We start from the raw sequence: 26,155 nt of genomic DNA, 5'->3' as shown, positions 1-26,155 counted from the left end.
TGAGAGTAGATCGTTGATCGTAGAAAATTGTCTCCAAAATGCATGAAATCGCTCCAAGCTACTAATTTGAAAACTTGTAGTACTTACAAAACTGATGTACATGATTTGTAGCTAGGATGAACAGGCATTCGACATGAGTGAGGAAAGTGAAAAATAAACTTTATCGTTTTTAAAAAACAACATTGAAAGAAAATCTTTGCGGCCTGTTCCAAGTCAAGGTAAGGTAAGGTTGAGCAGGCCAAAAAAACATGGTGGCTTCAGACACCAGCAAGGTTACCCAGAAAAGCCTTCAGAGCTCAGACAGCGAGGTAGCCGAGGATCGCCTGATGAATGATATAATTAAAGGCGTTAATTGTCTTCAAAAGGAATGTTTTAATTAATCCAAACACACAATTTTCAATCATGCACTTCCTTGGCGTTCCCTTAGTATGCATGCAAAGTTTCAGGCTGCTAGGTTTTATAGTTTTGGAGTTATGGAGGAGACACACACTGACACACACACACACGCACGCACGGACGCACGCTGTCTTTTATTAGTATTGATTACGATGTATCCAGCGATTCGTAGGTACGAAGATGAGGCATTTACTGATATGAATATAAAAAATTAGTGTGTCAATTTCCACTCACATGTGATCATACAGTGCTTAGGTGAACGCCGGTAGTCTCTGTGTCTCCATTATGCCCAGCAACGTCACGCCAGGGGTAATGGCGAAAGCCACCGAGATAAACATGGCCAATTTCCTCGTAAAACAGGTCTACACCAAGACTTACAAAGCAGGAATATTTGTCTGCTTGACAAGAGTGATACCTTCATCACTGTGTGTGTAGTTTCTGAGAAAAAAAAGCAAATACTTCTTTTGGGGAGCAACCTCCCTTGTAGACCCCCTAAGACCCCGATATTTTCATGCCATGAACAAACTTTGGTTCATCACGGGTGATAAAGGTTGTGGTCAAGTTTCATCGAAATTGTATGTGTGCAGTAGTTATGGAGAAGAAAGCAAATACATATTTTGGTGGGCAACCCCCATGTAGAATCCCTTGGACCACAATTATTTTTTTAATGTTGTGATCAAACTTTAGTACATCAAGGGTGTTGAAGGCGGTGGTCAAGTTTCATCGGAATTGTGTGTGTAGTTTCTGAGAAGAAAGCAAATATCTCTTTTTGAGCAAACCCCCCTGTCAGGCCCCTTAGACCCCAATATTTTAATGCCATGAACAATCTTTGGTACATCATGGGTGGTGAAGGTTGTTGCCAAGTTTCATCATAAATGTGTGTGTAGTTTCTGAGAAGAAAGCATATGCCATATTTTCCAGTGTATAAACCACACTTATTTATCGGCAAAAAGGGTAAGAGTTGGGGGTGCGGTTAATACACGGGTATAGAAAAAATAAAGTCAGTCTTAAAATCGATCAATGCTGAATTTCAACTATATTCCAAATGAACACTTTTTTAGCAGCTTAACTGCTGCTAAGCTCAATTCCGCCATTTAAATTTTGAAAATCGGTTCAAGTTAAGAGTTTGTACAGCGTTTTATTAACCGTATGTGGAAATTAAATGAAGCCATGCTCAGAAACGTCTGGAGACACCCGGAGAGACCTGGAGTTTCGGTGCATGGCGTATATAGAGCCTCGCGGCTCTGAAAATACCATTAAGCACAAAAGAAGAAGAAGAACACCTGGTCTCACACCAAAAGAAGAATTGTTCACAATAGCTAGAGTCAAATAACGGAGCACCCACCTCAAATAAGCTTGTGTGCAATGTGACGATGAACACTATTGGTCACGAGAAGGACCGATTCACTGTCATGCTCACCTGCACCACAGACGGTGACAAGCTTCCCACGTATGTCATGTTGAAGGGGAAGACAATGCCCAAAGACAAGTTTCCAGCCGGCATCATTGTTCGTGCGCAGCAGAAGGGGTGGATAGACAAGGGACTGGTTCAGGACTGGGTGCACACGTTCTGGAGAGGTAGGCCAGATGGCAGTCTCCCTCAACAATGGAACATGCTAGTCCTGGATGCGTTCAGTTGTCACAAGATTGACGACACAAAGCACTGCTCCGTTGGACCAACACTGATGTCATCATCATCCCAGGTGGGATGACATTGCTCCTGCCGTCCCTCGATGTATTCATCAACAAGCCTCGGGTTTAGCTGAAAAGTTTCATCAAATCCAAACGGCCCTTTTCAGGGCCACAAATCCACAAGAAATATGTATGATACCAGTATGAATCCCATTTCTTCCTTTTTCTAGTAACAAAAAAAAAATCCTCTTTATAATAATAAAAAATAAGAAATAAAAATAAAAATTTATTGGTATCTCTCCTCTATCTCCAACTCCTTTAAAATGAGAATAAGACTATAAATAAAAATGACCGTTTTTACAGCCATTTTCCCCTACTGTGCAGGGGTTGGCTTTTTCTTGAGGAAATGTTTTATGGCCGGATGCCCTTCCTGATGCCAACCCTGGTCGCCTCTTACGACACACAGGGATATGGTACACCTATTCTAACCGGGGCATACACCGGGACCAGTACACTGGTGCTCATTTCGCCGACCTCGGAAGGATGACAGGCTGAGTCAAACCCCTGGTGTTAATTCAGCAGCCAACAGGGCTTGAACTCAGGACCCTGGGATCCCAAGCTGCCACCCCAACCACTAAGCCAACACCAGGCTTATAAAATGAGAATAAGACTGTTACATGAAATTAAGCAGACATGGGAGGAAGCATGTTGATACCTCCATCACTTTGTTTCAAACAAAGTTAATGTACAAATGTATTTAGATCTACATCAGAGAATAAAATTATCAATTCATAAAATTTTTGAGGGTGAAAACATGGGTGCGGTTAATACACTGGGAATTTTTTTTTTTGGGGGGGGGGTGAAAAACAGGCATGCGGTTAATACACGGACGCAGATTATACACCGCAAAATACAGTACCTATTTGGGGGGGTCAACTCCCCCATAGACCACCTTAGACCTGGAATTTTTTAATGGCATAAGCAAACTTTGGTACATCCTGGGTGATGAAGGCTGTGGTCAAGTTTCATCGAAATTGTGCAGGTAGTTTCAGAGAAGAAAGCAAATGCATATTTTGGCGGGCAACCTCCGTAGACCCCCTTAGGGCCCGATTTTTTTTATGCCATGAACAAACTTTGGCACAGACACAGTGATGTATGTTGTGGTAAAGTTTCATCGAAATTGTATGTGTAGTTTCAGAGAAGTTGAAAGTATTGGACGGACGGACTGACGGACGGACGGACTGACGGACGGACGATGCGCCATCCATAAGCTCCCCAGAACTACGTTCCAGGTGAGCTAAAAATGAGCGCTTTATCGTTATGGAACCGTTACGGCCTGTTCCAAGTCAATGCTTTGTTGAGCAAGCTGAACGAAATTGGAAAGTGTATGTAAATGAAAATATAAATAAATTAAAATAAATAAATTTTTAAAATGCAGGTGAATGACCCGAGACAATGTAGAAGCAAGGTGATTTCGCTTGCCACCGGACATCAAAGCCGATACACTGGGAAAAATCACAGAACCAAAGGAAAGCATCCGTAAATGAAAACATAAATGAATGAAAAAAAAAATGCAGGTGAGCAACCCGAGACAATGGGGAAGCATGGTTCGTTATTCCTTACAATGTCTAAGCATACCCCCATATTACAGCATGTGAATATATATATATATATATATGTATATATATATATATATATATATATATATATATATATATATATATATATATATATATATATATATATATATATATACATACACACACACACGATTGTAATTCATATTTATATATGTTCCACCCCATTCCCCCATCCCCATCTTGCAAGCACTATCAATGCACTAATCTGATGGGTCCCCATCCCAAGTGCAAAATTAATAATATATAGTCCATCATGATGAGTTCAATTTCATTTGGCTGTTAAGATGATTACTCGTCTAATGTTTTTCACAATTGTTTTTTTCATCAAAATGATAAGTATTCCTCACATAAATGATAAAGTGAAAAATTATCCATTTAATCACCTTTCGGGAGCATTTTGCATATGTTGCTTTCCTCGCCGTATATCGTCCAAATCTCATTTGGCTTCACATCCAGAGCTGGCTTGCTGTCTCGTACTACCAGTTTCATAAATGTGCCATGCTTCAGGAGTAGTGCCGGTAATTCACATTCCCACTGTTGATCCTGCAGCTGGTTTTCAGTGCACCGAGCAAGCTTCACATATGTTCGATCCACAACTGTGAGGCACAGTACGGATTGCTCATGGACTAGGCGTTTGTGAGTTCCCCAGCGCCATTTTTGAGAGACCTTGTTGTTGCACGGTTTTAATTCCAGCATCTCTCCTCTTGCTGTGAGACAGCTGTCACGTGCTTTATTGTATATAAGGAAAGCTGTGGGGAAAAACATACAGGAAAAGTATTCGCTTGTGTGTCTTGTTTTCTAATGCTCAGTTTGGTAATGTACAAAACATGGAACTCAGACATGGACAAGAGCATTGAGCCCATCGAGACATTGCCACAACCTCATAGCCTCGATCACAGAAAGTGTTGACTGTACACGCAAATTTGAAGATCAGGCCAACATAGACAAGGCCAAATTTCTAAAAAAAGGCTCATTTAAAACTTAAAAGGGCATTTTCAAGTTTCAATTTTCAAGTGGAAGTTGGTAACAAGACTTTTTTTTAACCTATTTTGAGGGTGCTCAAGATGAAAACATAGGATGACAAGATAACATATTGGTTTTTGACCGTCAAAATTGAAAAACAAAATGGCAAACAAAACCACATAGATGTAACACTGACCATGTTCACCTGTAACTCTGAAACGTGTTCACCTGTAACTCTGAAAGTATTCACACTAGCTTTTAAATTTAAAGACGCAAATGTTCAGAAAGTGCATATCTATCTGAAAAATATACAAATGATATATTGTGGTTTATTATATTTGCAAAGTTTAAAATGTCATTCGTAGGCTGGTAATATTAAATTTTGAACAAGTGTTTCTTCATAACAAATTAGTTAGGTATTACATGTATGTTTTTTTTTTTTTTGCGTGATTTTATCATCGATGCACACTTCCATGCATGTTTACACACAAAGTACCCACATTCACTTGTACAAATACCTATACTTCCCTCTGTCTTAACCCTCCATACTCCATGCCTCTCTAAATCTAAAATGAACCATTTTCGGTAAGTTGGTCCTGTCCACAATACACATACATGATATATAAAGACATCATATATGTAAACACAACTGAGAACAGCTTTTGGATTAAATTTATTTTCAGATGTAAGAATAGATGAAAACTATTCAAACACAGACTACGTTACATGTTTTACATGGACATAAAAAAGTTTTAGGGAACCTTCACATGCCATAGAAAAGCAACATGGCAATAATGCAAGGGATCAGGTGTAACTTATGCATGTACAGTGAGACAACAGATTATTAAACTTCTGCAATGCTTTTGAAACAATCATCCAGGTCACCAGGCTATCTGCATCCACAGGCAGCAGTACTACATGAAATCTTTGCTTTCCGACATTTGTAGTGCATGGTTCGGCATCTTGTCTGACAAGAGCATGATACAAGTTCAAGACAGGCTTTTGGAATTGGATTGAGGGTCATCAGAACAGGTTGTAATCCTGCGGTTCCCCTTTTCCACCCGATCTCAGTAACCATCCGGAGGATGTGGAATGGGATAATGAGCTTTCTTCCATATCATGCATTGGTGATGTACACACAGCTTGTGGAAGGTAAGGGCATTGCTTGTCGGTGGCAGCATTTCGGGTTTGCAAGATTTTTCAAACATCCTACGCAGAGTATCAACCAACCCCATAAATTTTGCAAGCAAATGCTTCTGTTGACTTGAGTTTAGTCAGGATCAGGATTCCCACTCTGACATGACTAATAAGGTGGTGATGAAGCAGAAATATTTTCCAGGCTGATTGTTTAATGCGACCACAGATGTAGGGTGTGGTATCACATCCTATAAGGGCATGGAAATGCAGCAGTGGTTCAGTAGAACTTGGTGGCAGTTTATGATACACTGAACCAATGGGTATGTACTTTCTCTTCTTGGCAGTTCCAGTCATCATCCAGAGATTGTCACAATTCAAATGAGTGAAATGTGACACTAATAGCAGAAGCACATCTGTGTCTCTTGCAGACACAATAACAGTATCAAAATTAATACCAAGAGCGTGAAGAGCAAGGCGTTTTTCTGATTCCTCATGGGTCACTGTAAGTGGGATAAGATTTGTGGCATCACGAGATGACTTGACTTCCTGTTCATCTGCAAGGCCACCTCCACCAACAACTTCTTTATCATGTGGTGAATTTGCTAATAGTTCCTCAGAAAGAAATGAAATGAGATCTGCTTTGTTTTTTGGTAAGGCAAGGAAGTTTGACCAAGAATTTGGAAGTGGCACATCTCTTCCTTCAACTATGCGTCATATTGGATGAGTAGTCTTTGTTCATCTTCGTCATATTTTCGATTTGATAGATTCATCTCGGTATCTGTTAAATACGACATCTATTCGACCATATGCAGTTCGCGAATGGATGATATAACTTGTAAATGTATCAGCTAATAAGTTAGTAACTCACAGGTATTCAGCTGCAGATATTTGGTATAAAATGCATTCATTTAAAATGTACAATGTATGAACCTTTAAATTGCAAATAAAATTTCACCAATCAAAAATATGGGGAACAGAAGAGAAAAATTATTGCTCGTTTAACATCTGTCCAATGGGAGTTATCTACCCTGAATAGCAGACAACATTTGTGTGAGAGCTTTTATGTCAGACTGTCACATTTAACATAAGAATTATGCATTTAACCATACAAGTTATTGCCTGATGTCTTTAGAAATAAAATTAAATGTTATGTTCATCAACTTATTATTCAAGAAAGCAGAATACTTACAGATACTTAATCCACAGTTGGACCTGACTCAGCCACGCCACCATTAGGAGGAAAAGGGACGAGCCATGATATTATTAAAATCATTAAAGTTAAAAATCAACAAAATGGAATATTAAAATATGACATACTTCATTCTCGCGTTTTCTTCGGCAATAGCAACACGTCTGAAAGTGTAATACTGACAATATATTAAAATATTACAAACTCATGAAGTTTTTTATTTCCAAACGTTATATTTTTATATCATTGTCAATTATATTTGGAAACGCAACTTTATTGTATCTATTTATTAACATTCATTATATTGTTACGGTAGAGCGAAATGGAGACAGTTGGTCCGCTGTGGCGACCCCTAACGGGAGCAAGCCGAAAGAGGAAGAAGATATTGTTACGGCTGTTTGAAATTCGCAAACCACCATTCAGGACCCGTAGGTGAGATATCTCTAAGTACATGTGTAGTTCGCCCAAACTCGTTGTATAGAGGGAATTTATGTGATTCATCCGGGCTGCGATGCTTTGAGTTAGGCGTTTTTCTGTTCTATCTTTATTTTGAATCAACCACGTCTCAACCGCCATCACACAACAACCACGCCACCGCCACCATCTACGCTCCCGCAAACATCGCATAACCGCCATTCCCAACGGCACCATAACCATCAACCCTCACCATCAAAAACCCTCCACCACCTTCACCTCCCTCCTTCTACGACCAACAACCGCACCACCTGTGAACACTGAACGTCGGGCTGTCTCGGACCCGTTCGGCGTTTGGTGCTGAGCGCACCGAGCCGCGAGCGCAAATAGCAGCCTTTCCGAGGGAAAATTCGGATCAAAAACTCTACACGCCCACTTTTCCTCCGTCCAATTAGCGAGCGCGGGGCGGCTTGGCCCCGCCTCCAAGCGCGTGTGCATGAAGTCGATATATGCAAATTCTAGGATCAGGGGAGATTCACACCCCCGTTTCCTCCGACCAATGGGCGAGCGTGGCTCTGCCCCCGAGGTCATTCTGATCCGAATATTTGCATATTAGCTGCTCCTGCCAGCCTATAAGAAGGCGAGCGCAAGGCGAATGAAGAGAGTTGGGTTCTGGAGTCGCCGAGAGAGTTTTGGAAAAGAGAGTCGGGTCGGTCGGGTGAGGAGAGTGCGGAATGGAGAAGAGTCGCGGTGGAACTGGAGGCAAGGGAGCTCGGGTCCGAGGCGAGAAGGACGGCGGTCGGTGACGAGGTTACGGTGTGGGGAAATCGCTCGTCTCATCGCGGGACCTAAGCCAGCCAGCCATCTCCCTCCCCCAGGGCATCAACAATTCCCCCTTTCCCCCGCGCTGAGATAGTGCAAAAGGGGGCCCCGTTCCCACCCCACTCCAAACGTCATGCCAACGAAACCCGCCAAGGAGCACAGAGTCGGGGCACAGCCGCGCGGCCACATTTGCGGCTCGCCCGCCAACGCGTCACGAGGACGCAGGTAGGACCCCCCCAGTCTCGCGGACCTGGCCGCTCCTCCAGGTCACGCGCACATTTGGCCTACAGGCTTGTCTGCCCCCTTGACTATGAGGGTGGCTCCTTTTCTTTGCTTTTGTGTAAATGTGTGTTGGCGCCGTCTGTAAAGTAAAGCTGTATAAGTGTTGCCGTGCGTGCGCGTAGTCGGTATTAACTCTGCGTCGTTGTTGCTTTTTTGTTTTAATTGCTTTATGTGCATTTTGACTGTATGGCTGTATATATGTGCTTTCCGTGTGCCAGGAAATAAATGTGCTTGCTTGTTGAACTGTTTTCCCGTTTCGCTTTGTCTTTTCTCAATTGACCCTCCATCTTGCTTCACGTAAAGGGTTCTTAGTCGGTGCAACATCCCGGTAAATAATCTGAACCGTCGAGGTCGACGATAACACTATTGGTTATCCCGATAGTATGGAACGGGCCGCCCAAGCGGCTCGTGTCCGGAGTCGTCCTGCGGTGAGGTACGATCGCCCGGTTCACCATCCGCGTGGGTACTTAGGTAGGTCGAGTTTGGTGAACAACCCTATCCTACGCGGGTGGCCGATTGGCACGATTGTGGTGAGGTCAAAAGGCCCACCCGTGACTGGCTCCGGGCGAGAGTTCCTGGAGGGTCACAACTGAATTGTCCGTCCGGTGGGCGACGTGCCGCGATCCGAGTTACGTGGCCGTCCGCACGCTGGCGGGTGTGAATTCGCAACAATATTTACATGGAAAAGTACAAAGTATAATTTACAAAAACCAAAAAACTCGTTCCTATGTTGATTGAAATATTCAAATTTAATATTATTGGCCTGCAAACGACATTTTAGCTCTTTTGCAAAGAAAATAAATTACAATATATATAATTTATATATTTGTCAGATAGATAGGCACTTTTTGAATATTTACATCTTTAAATTTCAAAGCTAGCATGAATATTTTCAGTTACAGTTCAACATGTTTTGTTGGTCAATAATACTTTCATGTGCTTTTGATGGCCTTTTTTTAATGTTGAGGGTCACAAACCAATATTTCAGCTTGATATCCTATTTTTTCATAATCTGCACACCTGTATGAATCGACAAGCGACAATCTGCACACCCAACAAGTGACAGTGCACAACACAAATGAAACTTTTAGAGTATGTAAATAAATTGTACCTATCAAACAGGAACCCATGTCATGGAAAAGTGCTTAAACAAAGAGTCATAGAGTATATGAAGCCAAAAGCATGACAGTTCTACAACACAGCATATCTGATAACCAATTAAAGTTTATGCAGGTTATTAAGAGAAGCAGAGAGATACAGTTATAGAAATCTAATTAGTGTAATACTTCATGTTATAGCAGGTACTTTCTGCAACCAGTATTCATGCCTTTGATGTAAAAGCTAAAGAGAGCTTAAGCTTTCACTTTGACAAAAAACATTCTGTAACATGTATTCATGGTTAAGAGGTGAAGAAAGTGTCTCAAATTTTACTGATAATGGAAAATTGAAAGTAAAAAGACACGGAGTAGTGATATAATTAAGTCCAGGCAAGTTAAAACTGAGTCCATATTTAAAAAAAAACAAATCGCACTCAAGCTTGAGTCCAAGAATAGAGACTGACCCTCTATCACCAGTTTAGACAGAGAGAAAAAAGTCCTCTCATCAGAGATCTTATCAAAAACTTTCCTCTTATTAGAAGTGTAATCCAAAATTGTCCTCTTATTAGAGGTATGGCCTTGTAGACACTGATGTAAAAACCCAAGATGTCTTTGATGCCAGTGTGACTCATAGGAATGAATATTTAACCATTTTAAAGGAAATATTGTTTTTGAAAATTTCCACAGAAATTGATTTGATAAACTCCTTGAAACAAGTTGGAGGAAGTTGAATGGATGTATTTTTATCTTGCCAAAACGAAGTTTTTGCAAGATGTGTGAGTCAGCTTGTATGTTTTTTGTTTTTTGTCTGTAATCACGTATAAAAATTTCTGCAGAGCACAGTTATCATTGGAAATTTTTGTAACTTCGCATATCAGAGGCCTATAGAGGTCCATTTCAGTGCACAAAATTTTGAAAGTCAAGGTCAAAGGTCAAGGTCACTTTGTCGCAAATCAGGGGAGTCGACGAAACCCTTATTTTTTGAGTAATTTTGATTGGATCGTCTTCAAACTTCATGGGAATATAGTTCATGGTCTGGCGCTCAGCTGATTAATTTTTGGTGGCGATTTGCCTTGACCTTCATATGTTTTTTTTTTTTTTGGTCTGTAATCACGTATAAATCACTCTGCAGAGCACAGTTATCATTGGAAATTTTTGTAACTTCGCATATCAGAGGCCTATAGAGGTCCCTTTCAGCACATAAAATTTTGAAGGTCAAGGTCAAAGGTCAAGGTCACTTTGTCGTAAATCAGGGGAGTCGACGAAACCCTTATTTTTGAGTAATTTTGATCGGATCGTCTTCAAACTTCATGGGAATATAGTTCATGGTCTGGCGCTCAGCTGATTAATTTTTGGTGGCGATTGGCCTGGACCTTCATGGTTAGCACCTCAGGTCAAACATATTTGACCCTAAGGTCAAATTTTCAAGTTTTAGGAACCATATCGTGTAGTACCTCAAATTGAACACCTCGATGAGTGCTTTCTAGATATGTCAAGCTTGAGACATTATGACGTCATTTGGTGACGTTATGAGGCAAAAGCATATTTTTCATGGTTCCTCTGTAGAACGATTCTCATCGGAATCTCTCGTCGGCAGATATTCCTCAAGGAGTCGCTCCTGGTGGATAGCAGCTCTGTTCACCTCAGTGTGACCTTAAAGAAGTCACACGTGGTCACCTTTTGGCAAGATGCGGGTCACAATGCGGGTGACATTGGTTTATTTTTATTTTATAGTTAGACTTGCGATGTCATTTCAACCAAACTTTAATGGAGTCCAAGTCCCAATGTTTGGAATCCAGGTATGAAATGACTCAATGAATTGTGGAGTCCGAATGAAAAAAAAAAGATATTTGAATGTAGAGTTGGGAGATTCATCTTCAGGATGAAAAAATGTAAAAGCAACAGCTGAAGTCAAACAAACTTGAGGATGATGGTAAAATATAATAAAACCTGAGCTTGCAAATGTCTAATTGACTAACAATGGACTCGACAATTGGGTTAGGGAGGTCAGGCAACGTTTTATTGACCTTCCGAATGCAACTCTCTTACATGCTGATTTCAGTGTTTCCTCCCCTTCTCTTTGTTCTTTCCTGTTTGTTTATTCTCTTGCTGGTTGTGCCTAATTTGTGCCACACTACCTCACTGTCCAACGCCACAGTACCAATTTTACCTTGCTCTTCCATGAGCCTCGCTCTTTCAGAGAGAGAAAAAAAAATGGGTTTGAAAGAAAAGTGAGCAAGAATGTCCAAAATGGTATTGTCTGTAAACCGTTCTTTATTATTTTTTGCTGCTAACTTTTAACCAACAGACAATCCAAACTTGAAAACTTGACAGTTACACAATGTATCACTCTGACGACTCATTATCACACTCCATCTGGTAAATGTCAAGCACATTGTTTAGCTCTTGTTCATTCTCTCTGCCTTGAGGTTTATTTTGTTATAATATTTATTTTCTTGCATTTGCTGTCAGTTTCCATTGTTTAAATACAAAGATTAACCTTTAACTGCAGTCAAGAAAGTCTCCATCTGCTTCCCTGGAAAATATTCCAGCTGTATCATTTTGCTGACAACTCAGCTTTCTCTTGTCTCAATCCTAACTGCATTCCTCCTGACCTTTGTTTCCTTTTTCCACCCGCAACACGCCCATTTCATACGTGTTCTTTCAGAAAGACACAATGAGTTACCCTCCGCAATTCTAAGCCAAACAAACACCTCCATTCCTTCATCCCTTTCATTATCTTGTCCATGGAATCAACTCTGGTGTCTGGTTCCCATCGTGTGCTGCCTTTTTAGCTGCTGCTTGCATCATTGGTAAGGGGCACAACTATGCTGCTGATGCAGTGCCCCTAATACCAGTATACTGGTGCTCATTTCGCCGACCTCAGAAGGATGACAGGCTGAGTCAACCCCCTGGTGTTAATTCAGTGGTAAACGAGTCTTGAACTCAAGACCCTAGGATCCCAAGCCACCACTTAGGATCCTAATCCACCACCCTAACCACAAAACCAACACCAGGCTACTGTTGTCTGGTGATCTTCCCTCCAGTCCTTCGCCACCACCCAAACCGCAATAAGCCAACACCAGGCTGCTGTTGCCTGGTGCTCTTCCCTCCAGTCCTTCAAGAATGCTGCACTTCTCGATTTGTCTCCCATAGTCAGAACTGCTCTATTCCCCGCTTCACTGCCCTTCATGATCTTCAGATGTCTCTGATATTTTAGATTTCCCTGAATTTTCATATTACTTCGGCTACTCAGATAGATTCCCTCGAGTTTTCAAACTCCATAAGGGAGTCCTCGACTTATGGACGGGTTGCATTCTGAGCAATCATTGTTAAGCCAGATGTTTGTCAGTCAGAACTCAATTTCCCATCAACTCGATGTCATAAATGGTGGTTCGGTCTGACACCAAGCCAAGAGAGCCCATTTTAACACACAATTTAACACATAATTAAGCTGAAATATTGTAAATTTTCAATAAATGATAGTAAATAATTCCCCTTCAAACCCCACAAAATGTAATAAACACAATTAATAAAACATCCTGTAAAATAAACGATAGCAACATGCAATTAAAAAAAAGTTTTTCACTTTGAATTTTACATTTCATGAATCTCTGATAAATGTTCCGATCATCAAACAATTGAGATTAAGGTTTAATGACCGACCGATTTGTGAGGGAGTTTCGCCATTATCAGAACGTTTTATAACAACGTCCAGTTTCATCTCCAATGTCAGGGTTCTGCATTTCTTTTTTGCAAGAATGTCACTGCAATGTTTTTCAGCCATGATTAGGGTTCATTGTCACGAAAACCATGAAATACATGGCACAATGAATGCAAAAATGTACGTAAAGAAAATAGCTGTTGGCACTAGTAGAACAGTGCCGTACACTGGATAGAAAACACAATGCTCAGACTCATTACATCAGAAGGAAGACTCACGCTCCACCCAACCAACATGTCCCGAGTTGCTCCACTCACGTCGGGAAATAAGAACGTGAACGTTCATATCTTGGACATTACAAAAAAAATCATATCTTATGGGGGTTGGTTCATAATCGCAAGTGAGAGTGTTCATGAGTCGGAGATTCCCTGCACTGTACATTGCAGATGTTTTGTAGTTTTGAGATATTTCCTTGATTTTCATATAATATTACGTCCACCTGTAAACAAAGTTTATATGTGTGTTGTACCGTCCACCAAACAGTGATGACTCCATTTACATCTCGCTCTCTGAAAACAAGGACCAACTTCTGTCCTCTCATCCCAACTCTCTCTTCCTCATATGTGGTGACTTCAATTGTCATCATGCCAGATTGGCTGGGAATGGGTACCTCTCTCACCTGCCATGGAACTTCAGCAAAAGACTTCTGTGACTCATTGGGACTGACACAGTTTGTTAACTTCCCGACCCGGATCTCAACCAATGGTACTCCATCTCTTCTAGATCTGATTTTGACCAATTATCTTGAAAATATCTGCTGTTCTTCCTGCGCTCCAATCAGTCACCTGACCACATGCTTGTCAAAGTAGACATCTCTCTGGCTGTTATTAGTGAACCACCTCAGCACCGTCGAGTCTGGCATTTCACTCAGGCTGACTGGCAGGGAATTCAAGCAGCCATCAAACTTATAGACTGGTTTCCCATCTCTACTTCTTCCGACATCAACTCGTCCTGGGAGTTCTTTCAAAGAAACTTGCTTCAGTTGTCTTACCCTTCCTCCCGCCCATGGTACACTGAAGCTTGTGGCAAGACAGTTGTCCTGAAACAACTTGCCTTTGCCTTGTGGAAGGCTAATCCAACTGAAGGCAATCTCAGTTCCTTCCACAAAGCTTGGAAGAAATGTGTCTCATCTCAGGAGAGCCAGAAAACACCATCTTTCGAATCTCAAGTCTGAACTTTCAAAGCTCTCTCCCTCCTCAAAATCCTGGTGGCATCGAATCAAAACTGTTTGTGTTGTATGTTTCCCCTCCATCACCTCCCTTGCCTCAAATGGCCGCACAGCTGAAACTGCATGTGAAAAGGCTGAATGCCTAAATTCCGTGTTTGCTGATAAATCTTGTGTCCCAAACCCATCGCTTTCTGTACTCACCTTACCCAGTCGCACCCACCTGTCCCTTGACTCTGTGTCCTTTTCTCCTGACAAAGTGGAGAGTTTGCTGTTAAACCACGACTCAGATTCTGCAACCGGTCCAGACGGCATCAGCCCACATGTCCTAAAAACTCTGCTCTGCTGCTCTTGCTCACCCTCTGTCTGTTCTATTCACCTTCTCATTTGCTCAAGGTCATCTGCCATCAGCTTGGGAACCAGCAAATATTACTGCTCTGCATAAAAAAAAAAGAGGAGAAAAGATGGATCACTGCAACTACAGACCAATCAGCATGCTCCCAGTCATCAGCAAGGTCCTGGAACCCATCATCACTTCCGACATCAAATCCTTCCTCTTCTCCAATGGCTTGTCTTCCGACCATCAATTTGGATTCAAAGCAGGTCACTCTACGCTGGATATTCTGCTTCTGCTCTCCTAACAATGGAAGGAGAACCTCAATGCCAGACATGAAATCAGAGCCATATCCCTAGACATATCGCGTGCTTTTGACATCGTCTGGCACCCTGTCCTGCTCACCAAACTCTCTTCCTGTGGTATCCAAGGCCATCTCCACTCATGGATCGCAGACTTCCTCTCCTGTCGCAGCCAACTTTTGGCGCTTCATGGAGTTCTCTCATCCCTTCTTTCTGTCCAGGCTGGAGTTCCTCAAGGCAGTGTTTTGGGCCGTGTTCTTTTTCTAGTTTTCATCAATGATCTCTCTGACTCTCTGGAAAATCTACTTTATCTGTTTTCTGATGACTACACCCTCTGCCGTACCATCGGTCATCCCTCAGATCAGCAAGCAACAGCCTCTTCACTCTCCTCACACCTTGAAAAAAATCACAAACTGGTCAAACACTTGGAACATTTCATTCAATCCCAACAAATCTCACACTCTAACTATGTCTCTCCAAGAGGACAGTCTGGAACCCCCCCCCCCATCCAATTTCTCAACAATCCTCTGGAAGAAGTCCTTTCTTTCAAGCTTCTGGGTCTCACTATCTGCCATGACCTTTCCTGGGAAAGCCACAATTCCAAGCTGGCCTCGAAAGCCCGTCACCAAATGGGCATCCTCCTTCGTGCAAGGTCCTTCCTTGCCACACCTGATATATGACCACATCCAAAGCTTTTGTCTGCAGCCTGATGGAGCACTGCTCTCCCCTATGGGCTGGTGTTTCGACATCTCACCATTCTCGGCTTCACGCTGTGGAAACCAAGGCTTTTCGGATAATTGGTATCTCCCGCAATGAGGCTGAGTCTTTGGGTCACTCACACTCACATCGCAGGCAGGTCGGTGGTCTTTCTATCTTCTATTGTCCCCTCTCTGGCCTGCCCCCCCCACCTGCTCTGTCTAAGATATGTCCCCCACCATATTTCCGCAGGGCACTCAAGGTCCGCCAACAACCTCCTTCTGGTAAAACTACCAAAATCACGAATCACTGCTCACCTTCACTCTTTCATTCCTCTTTTTCTGCCTTTGGAATAAACTCCCACACTCTCCAAAATCCCATTCTTCCCTCCAGGTCTTCAAAACAGCTGTTCACCACCATATGTTATCTTCCCCCATCCAAAACCACGATCTTTTATACCCCCGTTAATCCACCCCAAACACACCTCCTTCAAATTCCCTGCTTTCCTTCCTGATAGTCCCTGTAATGTCCATCTTGCATACCCCATGTTCCCCACCCCATCCTTCTCCCTTCCACAGATCTCCTAATGTCTCTGTTCCCCACTGTTTTGTCCTTCTCTCTCCTGCTCCTCTCATCTCCTGCTCCCCTTGTTTTACATTCTGTGTGTTAGCTCTCATACAAGCCTCGCCATTGCACACAAAAAATAATAATAATAATAATAATAATAATAAAATAATAATAATAATTATAAAAATTATTCTGATTCATCAGATGTCATCTAGTTTTCGAATTTTGATCGACTTTTCAGATTATCTCTAGTTTTCAGATTCCCACGAGTTTTTTGATTCCCTCTACTTTTCAGATTCCTCCGAGTTTTCCGATTCCCTCAAGTTTTCATGATTCCCAAGTTTTCAGATTCCCTCTAGTTTTCAGACTTCCCTGAGTTTTCAGATTCTCTCTACTTTTCAGATTCCTCCGAGTTTTCCGATTCCCTCTAGTTTTCATGATTCCCACGAGTTTTCAGATTCCCTCCAGTTTTCAGACTGCCCTGAGTTTTCAGATTTTCTCTACTTTTCAGATTCCCTCTACTTTTCAGATTCCTTCGAGTTTTCGGACTCCCTCTTGTTTTCAGATTCCCACAAGTTTTCTGCAGATTCACATGAGTTTTCAGATTCCCTCTCATTTTCTGCCAATTCCCACAAGTTTTCAGATTTCGCTGTTTTCAGATCCTCTCTAATTTTCTGCCGATTCCTATGGATTTTCATATTTCCCTATAGTTTTCAGATTCCCACAAGTTTTAGAATTCCCTCTAGTTTTCAGATTCCCACGAGTTTTAGAATTCCCACGAGTTTTCAGATTCCTCCGAGTTTTAGAACTCCCTCGAGTTTTCTGCCGATTGAGATGCCGATTTTCTGCCGATGGAGAGCAGTACACCATCAGGCTGCGGACAAAAGCTTTGTATGTGGTCAGAAGCTCAGGTGTGCCAAGGAAGGACTTTGCATGATGGAGGATGCTGGAGGCCAGCTTGGAAATGTGGCTTTCTGAGGAAAGATCATAGCAGATAGTGAGACCCAGAAACTTGAATGAAAGGACTTCTTCAAGAGGATTGTTGAGAAAGTATATGGGTCGGGGGGGGGGGGTGTTCCAGATGGTCCTTCCGGAGAGACATATTGAGATACTCAACGTTCATCAGCGAATGTTAGCAGAAGTGAGACCTGACCTAATGTCCTGCACTGGTACTTGTCCATTATGAAATAACTACCCGACCTCTTTCATCACATTATGGATTTCCACAGAACATCTCCCCGAACGTCTCTTCCATTCAACTCCCTGTTGGACAGTTGTCCTCTGTCTTGCTTTTAATGATCAAAACAAACACCACAAGATAGATGGTAAGGATTGGTGTTGCCTTGAGTTTTACAACTCGTGGCAATCATCCATATGGTTTATTTGGAGATGGTCAGGACAGCTAAAGTTGTCTTAAATTTGAGATGTCCATGCTGTCACAACCGATTAGAATTCCTCGTCTTAACGCCATTAACACTTTTCTGCCTGATGCTGTGAAACAGACATGAGGATATCAACGGAATACTTATGATGTGCCTTTTGAAGATATTCACAGTATCATGCAAATGAGATGTACGGTGGGCTATTCTCACAACTGGAAAGCAGTGTTCCATGACTTTAGTTTGGATACTGTTCTGCAATAATGAAGAGGAGATCAATAGTATGTGTGATATGAAGATTCATTTTAAAATCAATTACATGACAAATGTATTGTCTTTCTGAAAACAATACTGTTCAAAGACTTAAGAGCCAAAAGATGCAGAATGTTTGCATTTTTTTTAAAATGACCTCAGGCTCATGGGGACTGGCAAGATCGCTGAGAGTTATACACACACATCCTTTTGAAAATTGTTTTTTAAGACGCCATTCATGAACATCATGGGATGAGGTTACAAAACAGGGGATGTTTGAGTTGCTTCTGTGGATCATGAAATGGGCATACACTGAAACTTTAGCCAACCTCTTTGTTACATTGCTTATATGATGAGCAATATGTGGTTCAATCGCCGTTGCGAGTGCAGTTTTTCCAAGCTGAAACTAATCATGAATTATCTCAGGTCTACCGTGAGCCAAACAAAGCTCAGCAAACCTGGCAATATTTTCAATCAAAAGAGATCTTGTCCATAAAATTAACTTTGATAAAATTTGAAGGATTTTTTTTTCCACACGTAAGACAAGCTGGGTGGATTTGTGGGTATACATACTTATTAGGTCGATAGCCAAGGTGACGATAAGCAGAGAGACTGAATCATACATTATTTTCTATGCCTCTTGGGGGAAGGGGGCAGGTTGGGTGGTGAGCACTTGATCCCCAGCTGGATAGGATGGGGACTCGCTGTCCCCTCCCTTACCTTCCCTGCCCGAGGCCCTCCTTCACTACAGATGCTCATTTGGGGGCACCAGTGGTGTACTGGACCACGAAGCAATCAACTGCTGTTTTGGACCTCCAAAAATTATCGATCATTTTGTGTTCAAGTCTCACCAGAGGCCACAAAAACCACTCCGAATGCAGGAAATGCGTTGGCTTACAGCGCCCTCCCAGACTCCCATGCTCGCTTCCCCCTCCTTTGATGCCACCTCCTCCCTTTCCACTCTGCTAGTCTGGGTACTAATGTTGACCTTTGCCCCTCGGCACCACAAACCCTCACTATGCCAATGGCCAGCACTGGTGGTTTGTGACGTTAGAGATCTGACAGTGTCTTTTGCAATGAGTGGGTGGAGTTATTGCCCTCACCCTGAATAAATTACAAATTCCTGCCTTGATTGACTGCTGGCAAGACAATGGCAAACCACCTGTGAGCATACATCTTGCTAAGAGAGTGCTTCGGCAGCCCCAACCGTCTGTAAAGAGGATGATGGTACATTAATGATGATGATGGTGATGATAATGGTGAAAGCTCATGGATGAGCTTGTCTAAAAATAACATGCAGGACAATGTCTTCAGTACTGTAGCCATCAGTGTACTTTTACATGAATGATACAAGGACATGAGAAGACAATCAACAAATATTTTTTGTATTTGAACTTAGGTTCCCTATCATTGCCAGACTTGGTGGCATAATGGTTAGACTGTTTTTCTCTGAGTTTGTGAGGTCAGTGGTTGAACTCTTGGTTGAGTTGTACCATGGATTTATTTTTTTTACGTACAAACTGCTTCCTTGCTTGAGCATCAGCATTTAAAAGGATAGAGCACAGACAAACAAGGCTGGGGACACAATGGTAAACCATGCAGTAAAATCTTTTCCAAGAAACTGCTTCAGCAGTACCAATGCTCTGTGAAGGAAATCATACATCAAATTTAAAATACCTACCATCATGAGACAAGGGTTCAGAAGGGAACATTAATTTTTATTGACTAAAAAATCTAGAATGATACTCGGTAGAGCGCATACCTCTGCCAGGATGAACAGTTTACGTTTTGTATCCCACTGACAGGCCGGATCTGCATCTGGACCAGAACCAAAATTGGATCGGCTAGTTATTGTCAACTAGCCAACTCATCCACCAAGTTTTGGCTGACTCCGTCCACAACTTTTTGAGATATTGTGCAATTTATCGTTTTTGGTCCGATCTCTCAACGGTGAAGAATTACTTTAAAAATTATCAGATTCAGATCCGAATCCGGATCTGGATCTTCACCAAAATCGAATCAATTCCTCATTGTCACACTAAACATGTCCACCAAATTTTGGCTGAATCCGTTGATAACTATTTGAGATATCCTGCTCACAGACAGACAGGCAGACAAAGAGTGAAAACATAACCTCCGTCCACCTTCGGTGGCGGAGGTAACTAAAATGGCACTCGGTAGGGGGCATACCACCACCAGGCTGGACAGTTTACGTTTTGTATCCCAATGAAAGGTCGGATCTGCATCGGGACCTGAACCAAAATCTAATCAGATTGTTCTTGTCACCGACCCAACTCATCCACCAAGTTTTGTCATTCATCCACAACATTTTCATGCATCGTGCTATATATAATTTTTGGCCCCACCTCTCAATGGTGAAGAATCGCTTAAAATAAAATTCTCATATCCATATCGGTATCTTCACGAAAATCAAATAAATTCGTCCTTCGCAGATACCCAACCTGTCAACGAAGTTTTGTCCGATTGCGTCCATAATGTTTTGAGATATCCTGTTGTATATCATTTTTGACCCTAAATCTCAATGGTGAAGAATCTTTTTTGAAATTCACATATCAGGATCTGGATCTTCACCAAAATCCAATCAATTGGTCCTCGTCACATACCCAACATGTCTACCAAGTTTCGACCAAATCTGTCCATAACTCTGAGATATCTTGCGTGCACACGCACGCACACAGACACAAAAAAACAATCTCTGTCCACCTTCAGTGGTGTTGCTAATAAATGGGCATCACTTGAGAATAATGAAATTTCATCACAAAATTATGAATGATAAAAAGATGAAGAGCTCTGTCAGAAATGCAAAACAAATTCCTTAACTATGACCAATATACTGCAAAAGTAAAGCGAGTTAATACAAAGCCCTCCATAACTTTTCAGGTACCCAGTCATGGCATTAAAAAAAACAAAAAACTAAATTTCTCATTAAAGAAAGGATCAATTGGACTCCGATAAAAAGGAAAGATCCTGTGATGCACATATATATATATATATATATATATATATATATATATATATATATATATATATATATATATATATATATATATATATATATATATACATATATATATATATATATATATATATATACATATATATATATACATATATATATACATATATATATATATATATATATATATATATATATATATATATATATATATATATATATATATATATATATACATATATATATATATATACATATATATATATATATATATACATATATATATATATATATATATATATATACATATATATACATATATATATATATATATATACATATATATATATATATATATACATATATATACATATATACATATATATATATATATATATATATATATATATATATATATACATACATATATATACATACATATATATACATATATATATATATATATATATATATATATATATATATATATACATATATATATATACATATATATACATATATATATATACATACATATATATATACATATACATATATATACATATACATATATATATATATACACATATATATATATATATATATATATATATATATATATATATATATATATATATATATATATATATATTCGAACCACTGGCTCACTGACTCACAAACTGATATTAAATATTTGCACCTTCTGGGTGATGTAGAAAGCTGAATTTTTGTATGCCGATGGACAAAGAAGCCGATGCCCCGGAAAAAAAAAAAACTCACAGAACCATTGGAATGCATCCGTAAACGAAAATATAAACTAGGACACTCGGTAGAGTGCAGACCTATGCCCTGTCATGCTTGATCCATGAGAACATATCTGGTCCAATACATTTTGAAATATGATATATATATATATATATATATATATATATATATATATATATATATATATATATATACATATATACACATATATATATATATATATATATATATATATATATATATATATATATATATATATATATATATATATATATATATACACATATCGTTTTTGGCCCAATCTCTCAATGGTGAAGAATCACTTTAAAAATTCTAGTAGTCGGACCCGGATCCAGATGTTCACCAACATCTAATCAGTTGGTCCTTGTCACACACCCAACCTGTCCATAAAATTTCATCCAGATCCGTCCACAGCTTTTTGAGATATCCTGTACACAAACAGACAAAGTGGTGAAAACATAACCTCCTTTATCTTTGGTAGCAGAAGAAATATATGAAAAAAAATGAAAAATCAAATGCAGGTGAGCAACCCAAGACAATGGGGAAGCACGGTTCGTTCTTGTTTACAATGTGTAAGCATACCCCACAAGTATATATGTATGTTCACTTTGCCAAATCACCAGTCCTTATAAACATCGGATTAGAAATCAAAAAGGTTTTTCCCCAAAAATAAGATTCCGGTCCTGTGCCAGAAAAACCACAACACATCTGTTTGGCTTTTTCAACATAGTTTCGAGCCACACATTCCCCCCCCTCCCCCACCCCCACATCCCCCATCTTCACACTCCCCACAACAATGTATGGGTTTCCTTAACTCATTGGAATATATGTAAAGCTTTTGACTTGGAAACGTTTTGAAAAAGGAAAAGCATTTTAACTGACATGTACACTTTGTGAGCGTCATGGAGACACAAGTGCGTGAAGATACGTTTCCCTCATGTAACTCATGCACTCAGAAACAAATATGCCAGAATAATAGCAGAGAAAAATGGAAAGATAACCAAATGATAACATTGTCCTGTGAGTTGGCCGGTCAGGACATACAAGCTGGAATGAATCAGGTTTGGAATTTTGCCACTTCAGTAGAATTGCAATTTTAAAGCACTCCATGCTTCAAGAGTTAACGGCTGCTGCATCTGCAATGAGGAGGTAATGATCCCAAGGCATTTTAACAAGAGGGCCTTTAGACCCAGGTCCTCTCCCAGGCCAAATTTCCAATATATGACTCAACTTTGTACGATGAAAGTCCACCTCGTTTTGGATCCTTTCTGGTTATAGAAGCACGGTGACAGCCCAAGACAAGTTTCTATCTATGTATGATGAACAGCTGAAAAGATGTCGAATCAGATCAGAACAACGTAAAAGATGAACATCAATTGCCAAATGTAATTTGGCAAATTTTCAGGCAATAGAATATCTGTGTGTGTGGTGTGTGCGCGTTCCATGTTACCTGCACCACTCCGCAATTGCCGACGCATGTTTCCCAGCTGTATACACTTGCATACGTACATGTCCTCAACCTGCAAATGTGTTTGTCCGAGGATCACCTGTGTTTAATATTCTCACCTGCAGTTGCGTGTGCGCATGGCATGACAGCGAGGACGACAGAGAGAGAAAGTAAAAGAGGAAGGTTCGTGGAGCAACAATGCGGGGTGGATCGCATGGTTGCGGCAAATGGTCTTCTCTTTGGAAAATCGATTGGACGAGTGGCATGCACTCCCGCAGGGGGGCAGCGTTTCGGAAGCAAAGGCACTGCTCTCTTAAATAGGACTCGCAACACTCACGATGCTCGCATGAACCTCGGGTGTTGAACACATCCGTTTCCGAGAATTGAACCCGTCCATACTGATGACGGGGTGGGAGAGCACCGAGTTCCTTCCACGTGTTATTGTGTCCCAATCTTTGCAACAAAAAAATTTCACTTCATTTAGCTGACGATTGTACTCTTAAGTCTTAACGACCACTTTGAGAAGTGTATGCCATTGTTGTTGTTTTTTTTCAATCTCCATCTTTGAAAACATTTGCCAAATATTTGTCAGATTTTACAAAAGGGCAAATGGACGAAATGGGCCAAATCCACAGGCGTTAGAATTTGTTGTAAAGTGTAGGGTTGTGGAATTATAATGTAGTTGGAATAACTCGTGTGAATGAGTGTGTGTGAGCGTTACTCTGTATCAAAAAGACGAGGATAATGAACGCACCTCTCCAGCAAGAGGACAATCAAACGCGGTGTGAAAACATGACTGCGGCCATCACAGTCTTTGTCATCCGAAGGCAGGTGTTAATTGAAAAATAATGGCTGACAACTGCAAGATCAGCCATTACTATATGCTGGAATTATTAACACTTGCCATTTTTTCTGATGGCACAGAGACCGTGACGACCAGGACCAGGGATGGCTTATGGTTCAGACCGAGGAGGGGGTACAACAATTTTGCTGACCGTTTTGCTCTTTGAAGCAAGGCTTGCCATTTACACAACGGAATGTAAAATTGGAGGTGCTGATAACCTGTATTATGATCAAGCACCGATTACTTTAAAAACTTTTTAGTGGTGTCACATTGGCATTTTCAGTTTGCTGTTCATATCGCTTCAAGGAATAATTGTGAACTCTTTTTATGTTTCTTTAAGGGTGGACCCAACAATCATGAGTTCCCTTTCGCACAAGGCTGCGGGGTGCCATTATTAGCTGTGCTGCTGGTGCAATGCCCTCTGATGATGATGGTAGGTATTTCGAATTTGGTCAGGATGCCAGCAATAGCTCGCCGACGCTTCGCGAAGGACACCGTTGGATTTTTTACGTCCACCAACCGATGCCAGCAGATGGGACGCCCAGTTTAACGTCCATCCGAGAGACAGCACACCCCTTGATGAATCACACGTCGTACACTTTCATCACACCACATATATAAAGAAGATTAATTAGGAGGGGATCTGGTGGAGATGTTTAAGTTAATAAAGGGTATCAACAATAGTAAGTGTTCGATAGGTATCAAGGGATTAAGGGGTACCTGGATATTGGCAGGAACGGTAGGTAGCTGAAGTGTGGATGGGAGATTGCATACCTGTGTCGTGACTGTGATATCGGTGAAGGTGTCCTCAAAAGGTGAATGTGTTGTCTGTATTTGTTCCATCCGCCACCCTACAACCCTGTTCAACCCCTGCACCTCCAAAAGATCATTTTAAGTAATATTTTATATATGTGCATGAAATAACCTGGCGATGTCTGTGCTCACCCCACGATTATCATCCCCACTCCTTTACCTCCCACATCCCTCCTCAAGTGAATTTATGTTGATAAACTGGTTGAATTGATGTTGTGTAGATGTACAGCAGGCTGGATGGGCCAAATGGCCTTCTGCATCCAAGTTCCTTGTGTGATCTCTCGTGTAACCGGATAAACAAGACAGGGTTGGGTGAAAGGTGAGCGGCTGTCAAAGGAAGATGCTGGTGCAGAAATCCAAACAAACCGTGAGCATTTTACTCCTATCTCAACCACAAAATGTGCTTGTAGTGAGAAGCAGATGGAAAGTTGCAATCACTTTGTTATTCAGCCTGACCCGACTTTGAGCGTTCTTGGAAGTTTGGTTCCTTGTATGACTCAGACTGGTCAGATTCCTTTTGTCCAAAACAGAAAGAAAAGACAACGTCAGGAGAAAGGAACTTGTGATCACATGCTCTGGCATGAAGGATTGCCTTCATGATGGCCACATGGTGGACAAGTTCAGAAACAATGAAAGGGTCTCTCATCAATAAGCTCGAACAAATTAATAAATAAACAGAATTGTTCCGTATTGATACAAACACAAAAACATGAACTGTTTGATAAGATGCTTTGTTGAGGGATGTGGGGCCTTTGCTGTGCACAGGTGGGTAGTGAGATGTACATTGTGGCCAATCATAAATAATTAATCACTGGATCTGTAATAAGGGTGTGGACAAGAAATAAATGACTAATGTATCTGTGGTACAGTTGTGGGCAAATAATGAGTAATTATATCAATGGTCTGCTGTGGCAAAAAGGAAAAAATGATCTGGGGCTGACACCAAGCTGGCTTAGCCTGGTGTTGGTGAAATGGTTAAGGTCAGGTCAGGTCAGGTATGGGAGCATGCGCCGGAGCAGCGCGTCGCTGCGTCCACTTTCCGCCGGTACTCCAAGGACCTCCGTCTGGCCATCCCCCAAGCAGATGCCTGGCCCAACCCCATCTCCTCGAGATGCCGATCAACTGCTGCAACCACGAGGCACGTGGTCGGCCCATTGGCCTCCTCCACTCAAGAGACTCCCTCGCTGAGAGAATCTGGTGAGCAGGATCAGAGTCAGGAAAACAAGCCACATGTCCATACAGCAGCGGCTGAAGCTCACGGACTATGCAGGTAACAGATCTCATTTAAGTCTCTCTC

The 26,155-nt window shown here is 41.1% G+C and overlaps 1 protein-coding gene across 4 annotated transcripts in view; it reads right to left on the bottom strand.

The window, feature by feature from the left end:
• Positions 1 to 26,155, bottom strand: part of LOC147030968 (macrophage mannose receptor 1-like) — a 355,425-nt gene that overhangs the window by 270,495 nt on the left and 58,775 nt on the right. For 2 of the 4 annotated variants that reach the window (XM_085875590.1, XM_085875591.1), the window contains one exon: positions 4,052 to 4,417. The exons of 1 other annotated variant lie outside the window; for it this stretch is intronic. In XM_085875590.1, the coding sequence (XP_085731716.1) occupies positions 4,052 to 4,417 (366 nt within the window). Of the gene's footprint in view, positions 1 to 4,051; positions 4,418 to 23,320; positions 23,591 to 26,155 lie in introns of those variants that run through there. One more of the 4 variants, XM_085875589.1, reaches the window with a different exon arrangement.

Source organism: Eptatretus burgeri, chromosome 3 (genome assembly GCF_056783735.1).
Source record: "Eptatretus burgeri isolate ZD-2024b chromosome 3, Ebu_testis_v1, whole genome shotgun sequence".
Classification (NCBI taxonomy): domain Eukaryota; kingdom Metazoa; phylum Chordata; class Myxini; order Myxiniformes; family Myxinidae; genus Eptatretus; species Eptatretus burgeri.
The sequence above is the reverse complement of the archived record's forward strand: the minus strand, read 5'-3'. Positions and strand labels throughout refer to the sequence as shown.